At 42.6% G+C, this 7,022-nt stretch overlaps 1 protein-coding gene across 2 annotated transcripts in view; it reads right to left on the reverse strand.

Moving 5' to 3' along the window:
* APP (amyloid beta precursor protein) overlaps positions 1-7,022 on the reverse strand; it is a 153,980-nt gene that overhangs the window by 52,868 nt on the left and 94,090 nt on the right. For both annotated transcript variants that reach the window (XM_005425819.2, XM_005425817.2), the window contains 2 exons: positions 2,309-2,383; positions 1,969-2,127 (listed from right to left, as the gene is read on the reverse strand). In XM_005425819.2, coding sequence (XP_005425876.1) covers positions 1,969-2,127; positions 2,309-2,383 — 234 coding nt within the window. The remainder of the gene's footprint in view (positions 1-1,968; positions 2,128-2,308; positions 2,384-7,022) is intronic.

Below are 7,022 nucleotides of genomic sequence, written 5' to 3' on the forward strand. Positions count from 1 at the left end.
CATCTGATCAGCAGTTCAACACCTCAACTGTCATCAGCTACCGAGCACACAACCGAAAAATGCTGAGGCAAGGACAAGACCATCTACAAGACTGAACAAGGACTTCTTTAAGGACATTATTTTTTAAACTGTTCACCCCTGTTATTTTGAGATAAGTCCCTGTCTGGTAGCACTTTCATAATGTTACCTCCATGCTTGCTGCCTGATCCTTTCAGAATTATTAGCTTTTGTAGGACATATATAGGACATACACTCAATATAGGATGCACTTCTATCTTTCAAACAGTACCTTCAAAACTTATTTTTACTGGACTAATGTCACCTTTCAGGCCTGGTGCTCTCCCCCGACACAGGAAATGTATCAGTAATTTAAATGTCCCGAGAGCTGATTACAAGCTACACAAGCACAAAATGCAAGTTTTTCTGGTCCCAGAGTCACTTAACATTTTTTCCCCCTTAGAGAGTCCTGCAGCTGAAGTTCACTTTGTGTCCTCTGCATTCCACATTTTGTCAGCTGTAGAGATCTTTCTGCTGTTATGTGTGGTCCCCATCATACCCTTCAACAACCACAGATACCCAAAGAACCAAGCTTCCAGCCTGACACACACACAGCTTGAAATCACGTAATTTTACTGTGGTACTTTTAGGACAGGATTACATTTGTACAAGGCTGAACTTCAGAGCAGGAAAGCTTGGCTCTAAAGCCAAATGTGGAACCCTACCTTTGGTGAATTACTCAAACCCACAGTGCAAGAAGGCAAACATGACCTGCAGCCAGTCCATACACTTACCTCAGGTCTGAGCCAGACTCCAGCTACTTAAAAGAGGCCACATCCCAGCTTATAACTCATCAATCTGTCTCCTAATGAGTTCAAGGCTTTCACTACCCTCACTGTGGTAAGAGGTTGTAACATGCAACTCACACTCAGGCTGAGTAACATCCTTTACCAATTTAACATCAACTAGCTTCATTTTCCACAAATTACTACTGCAAAATACATGGAAACTCTTCACACAACTATCCTGAAGTCACCCCTCAACACTTTTACCTAAGTGAAAGATTTTAATTTTTTTAAATTTAATTTTTACTTGGCAGACATGGTTAAAGCAAGAGAGTTTTGTATCACAGGATGGAGAAAAAAAGTTCAATTATGATAACAATGATAAAGAGAATGATCAATAAGAGAATGATCACTTTTCCAAATACACAGGTTTCTCCTCAGAAGGAAAGTTACTGAAAATATGTAATGTAATCATGTTAGTCATATTGGTATCACTCCCTTTAAGGTCAAATTCACTAAAAGACTCAGCAGTGTGACAATGTTCTTTCCATCTAGGAAGTGTTCAAGAGGCCAGAGATACATAAAACTGCTTTCTCCCAGTCTTTTTGCAAATTCTCTTCCTCTGGAGGTCACTAACCAGCTATTGTGGTATTGAAACAAGTATCAGAGATATAAAGTCATTAAATTCCACTCAATCTGCATTCTGAATGAACATGTTTACACCCATCAAAAGCAGACAACTTTGAATTGCTAGTGTGCTAACTTCATGCCATCTAACAATCCTCACAAGATCCTTCACCAAACACCTCAACAGTTCAAGAAACAAAACAAAAAATCACAACCATCCTATCTTTAAGCTCCATGTTGTCATGGTGAAGTATCCTAATGTGCATTACTAGGAGGGACACCATCCCCCTGCAGGATCTGTGAACTGCTACAACTTCTGACAACCAAATCACTTCCATGTTATTTGCTTAAGTATCTTTATTATGCATCTATCCATCAACAGGTATTTACATGGGGACCTTGTGTATGCACTTAGGCAAACTGTCTGACTGCTGTCACAGCCCTTGCACAGTGAGCTCCTGGTTCCAAAGCTAGACTGCACCTGGGCACATCTATATTTCCCCCAGGACAACTGCAATGATTTTGACACAGCTGGCAGAGTTTGTGGTGTCCCACTCACCCTGGGCGGGACAGTCTGCAGGGCTGTGATGTAGTTCTCCAGAGCAATGCGCCGACGGTCATTCAGCATGGCTTCCACCCGTGCCATGTGAGTCTCCACAAGCTGCTGTCTTTCATTTGCTGCTTCCTGTTCCAGTGATTCCACTTTCTCCTGGAAATGCTGAAAAAACCATCAATCACAACAGAAACAGAGAAGACATCAGCATAGATGGGAAAAAAAAAAGAGTAGAGAATAACATGAAATCTCCACAAAGTAGATTATTAAATTTCATCACACCCAGCACCCCTTATATCTTAACTGGGGCTCCAGATGGTAAGGTTGTGGTTGCATTTTCCTTTACCTGGATGACAGCTTTCTTGTCGGCCTTTGGCAAGCTCTTTGCTTGGCGTTCTGCTTCTTCCCACTCTCTCATGACCTAATGAATAAAATAAAAAGTGTGACTTTGCTATTTTCCTCCCTTGTCCCATGGCTTAGCAGCAGCCAAGCACTGCAGCTCCAAGAGTCATATTTTTACATTCCTCTCCTCCTTTTATCTCTAAATAAAAAGGCAGTTACAACATTTTATGAAGGTAGGATCCTGTTATTAAATTAATAAAAGACAGTACTTGTGTGTCTGAACACTGTGCCAAGCTCTCACAACTCCGCTGTGAAGGAACACATTAACCAGCCCTCAAGCAAGGGAAGTGGAGATCTCCATGGTAAACACACCAACCCTTTCTCATCTCAGACAGAAAAAAAACGAGATCCCACTCTTTTTGTCCAAGGGTGTAAATTTCACACCTTGAACTCATTCCAATTGAATCATGCCACCTTTTTTGGCACCATGAAAACTTTTAATTTATTCAGACTGCATCACTGGCCTGAGTAGGGCAGACCAAAAATTACACATAATTTGTGCTAGTCCAGCTATTTGTCCAGAAACAGGGGCTGTAGAAACACTTCAAAGAACTGAATGTGTATCTCAAGTACAACACTGCCAGAAAAATAATGTAGGAGATCTTTCTGTGTCATTTCCTTGAGCAATGTGAGAAGCCTCCTCTTCCTGTAACACAGAGCAGTTACAACTCTCTGTGTTAAGGGAGGGAGGAGTCAGGGAGTGGCTTGTTGTCCATGAGATCAGAAACCTTTCTGCCCTCTGTAGGCATCACTCATTTCACAGCTAGACAGCAATGTCCTCAGATAATACATTCTATATAGGAACAATTGTTCCCACTGAATGAAGTGCACACAAATAGGTGACTATTTATGTGCAGGATCAGCATGATAAGAAACCTATAAGCAATTACTCACAATGTGCCTTTCCTTTCCTTCCCTTCTCAATAAAATACACACTTTCACACCATTTAATAAAAATGGTCAAGATAATTTTTAAAAAAGCTCAGAGTCCACATGGACAACTGAAATTTTACCAAGACCAATACCAAAGGCATGAGAAATAAGACCTTCTGTGTCTCATGTGTGCAAGTTGAGCCTCCAGCACTCACCTCCTGCCTCAGGCTTCCCAGTTTTCCCACACACCACACCAGACATTGCTAATCAGGCTCTTTGATGAGCAGACTGAAGTGTTGGTGGTGCCTAAGGGTACCTGGCTGAGCCTGTATCTTTGAGAAAGAACAACCCACACAGACCTGGGCTCAAAGGAGACTTCTGCAAGTCCCAGGCCTTAAAATGTAATACCTCTCAGTTCTATACAGGGTTCTAGAATTACCCAGCAGGCTGAAACCTGCACTCCAAAACAACTCACTGTATGGGATTTTGTTTTGAAGTTTTAATCTTCCTTTTCACCTCAAACCCCTAGAGTGTATCTCAAGACAGCAATACATCAGTTATGGTAAAAACAGATCAACTCATTGTCAGCAAAATTATTTATCTGTAAGAGATTCTGGCCTTAATAATAGCCCAAAAGAACGAAGACTTATCTTTTGGGAAGCTAATGGGGTGCTGTAAACTTTAAATTTTTTTTGTGAAATTTGAGAAATTGTTTTGCCTGCTTTTTGGCTTCACTAGGGACATGCTTAGGCAGCAGTTAAAAGCAGAGACCTGAAACCAAACAGTTAGAATCATGGTCTTTATCTCACTCCTCTCTATTACTGAAAACTAAGCTGAAATTCAAGTCCCAAGAACTGTACTCCAACCAATGTAACTGTCAGCCTGAAACTGCCTCTTCAGTTTACATTATCTTCTCATCAGACAATACCCACTGATGTTTAAATTGAAGCCAAGCTCTAAGGCAGCAGGAAAACAAAATTTACAAGGAGTTGTAGCAAGGAACTAATGACAGACAACATGATGGGCAGCACACTGAAGTTATGGGTCACCCCCGACCTGCTACTACTGCAATATTTTGGCACAGGAGATTTCACTGATTCTCTGACAAAACAGAACTAGATGACAATAACTGACACGACAATTTAGAGCACAGTGATGTGTTCTGGAAAAAACATATTAATTCTCAGAGTGCTGCTGTGTATTCAGTGTGCATTAAGCACTCAGCTCTTAATTGTGCTGAGGCCATAGGACTGTGGGGGCTGAGAAAATAATTCATGCACACAGGCAGCATCTTTCCAGAGACCTGAGATGCCACTGATGGTAGGATGTGTCAGAGACTGAAATTTTATGGTTTTGTCTATTATAGTAAAAGTACATAACAAAAGCTCACAGAAGACCATCCAAGCCCACCCTGAATGGGCCTCCTGACTGAAACCCTGAACCTCCTAAGGAACAGAGATAAGAAAAGTGACACTATTGCTCAAAGCAGCTGGAAGAGCATCCACTGCAGGGCCCAGCCAAGCACCTGCAGGGGTGGAGGCCACAGCCCAGGCTTATCTGCTGCCGGGCTTGCACAGACCCCCACCAAAGGGGGGGGATGTGGAGGGGTTTGGGTGTACGTAGAAAAAGTCTCTGGTGAGAGGCAGTGAATGCCCATCCTCCACTGGGCAGAGGAGCCCAGGGGCCCCTTCACTCCAGGAAAAGCCACATCCATGCGAAGGACAGCTGAGGGGGTGTCATGGCCCATCAAAGGCCCCTCAAAGGGGTCCCTAGACCCTGCACCAGAGCACTTCAACATGATGCAACAGACCCACAGTGTTGCAAGGGACAGTGTCAAACCCTGCCCCCTTAGGGGAGGCACCTGGGCGTTCCCACCTGGGCCAAATGTATATTAATCCTGTACTTTAATTAATCCTATAATTCTAAACTTTTTGGCATCGCCATGGCGAGGGATCCTCACCACCAAAAAGACAGGATGGAGGAGAAGAATGACATGTTGTTGGGACCTCCAGAAGGGTGATATGTTTCTACCTAACCCTCGTCACTCTCTCCTGGCCTTCCTGCCCCCCATGCACAACTCTTTTTCTATTTCTTTCTCTTTGCCGCTTTCACTTATATCAAGTTTTTCTGGCAACAACATCTAACCTTGTTTGGTTTTAATCATGTTTTTTTGGTATATTTAAAACTGTCCTGGGTCCGATCCATTTTATTCACAGAGGCTTAGTTTGCTTTGGTTTTCTGTGTTATGCCAGATCATGACAACCCCCAAAGGAGTCCCAAGACCCTGCACCAGAGCACTGCACATGATCCTACATGATGCAACAGATCCACAGTCTTGCAAGGGACAGTGTCTAACTGGCCCCCCTCAGGGAGGTACCTGTGTGTTCCCACCTGCCCAAATGTATATTAATCCATGGGATTCTATGCTTTTCAGCAGGGGACCCTCATCTCCAAGAAGATCAGATAGAGGGCAACAATGAGACATCATTGGGACCCATGGAGTATGGTTCTACTTCATTTCTGTCACTCCGCCTGTCTGTCTGCCCCCCTCTTTTTTTTCCATCCATCTTTCTTTCTCTCTTTCTCGCCTTCTTTTTGTATTTCTCTCTTTCTTTCTTTTCTATTTTCTTTCATCTTTGCCTCTTTCAAATGAAATACATCAATTTTTTGGTATCAACATCTAACCACTTCTGGGTTTTATCCCATTCTGGGGGATATTTGAACCAATATTTAAATGAATATTCAGGGTTCTTTCTGCTTTACTCACAGAGCTAGCTCTCTTTGCTCATCTGTGATTAGAGAGGATAGCAACAGGATGCAAACTTACAGAAGGCCCAGAAATTATGGCATTAAGTCAAGTCATAAACTACAATGGTGTGGTCAAGCTTGAACATTGGCCTATATTAGCAACTTTATGATTTTCTTCCTCCTCTTCTCCCTTTCTGTCTTAAAATCACATCTCTGATATTTGCCTAATTTTTTTACTCTGAAAGAGCAGTTATGGATTTTCAGAACAAGAGTTGACTTGCCATCTTTATCCCCCAAACTAACCCTCTCCTAATCTGCATGACAAAAATAAGCACTGTGGGTAATGTGATTAAAAGGACCTTTGGCTACACCAGGTCTGTCTCCCTCTATTTTATTTCATTAAATCTTCTAAGGCATGGAAGGCAGGATGATAAACTGACAGCCTATGCAGCTAGTTGGGAGGAATGTAAATTAGTGGCCTCAGAGTTCAGCTCTGGTGCCACAAAACTGAAAGGTTTTGGAAAAAAAACAGAATTACATGGCTGTTTGCAGAAACAATATTCCTGTAAAGGTTGCTGTGACCTGAGTGGCAGATTTTTGTAACTGAGAACACTTCAATGCTTGAGAGAATCTGTGTATGTGTGCTAACAACTGGAGGTATAGCTATCCATGAGCCATGCTACCACCCACAGGGAACTCCTGCTCCCACAAAAGGTCATCACTTCAGGGATTTGTGAGTGAGAAATAAGCCACAGTGCTACAGAGGGCCCCAAAGAGCAAGGAGAAAAAATTCTCCAGTTACACAGGTGCAGAAGAAGGCTGAAGTGGCCTCTGCACTTACAAACCTATTCTCCTCTGCTGACAGCACAGACCTATGAAAAACATACAGATTTAGGGCTCTTCAAGGGTTGGAGGCTTTGTACAGGGAAAAAACAGCTTCTGATTGAGATACAAGAAGCAAGCCATTTCAAAGTCAAACTTCTTCAAAACTCAGGCCTTTCAGCCTGGTAGATGCTTTTTGAAATTGGGCTTCAAGG

Source organism: Geospiza fortis, unplaced genomic scaffold (assembly GCF_000277835.1).
Source record: "Geospiza fortis unplaced genomic scaffold, GeoFor_1.0 scaffold154, whole genome shotgun sequence".
Taxonomy (NCBI): domain Eukaryota; kingdom Metazoa; phylum Chordata; class Aves; order Passeriformes; family Thraupidae; genus Geospiza; species Geospiza fortis.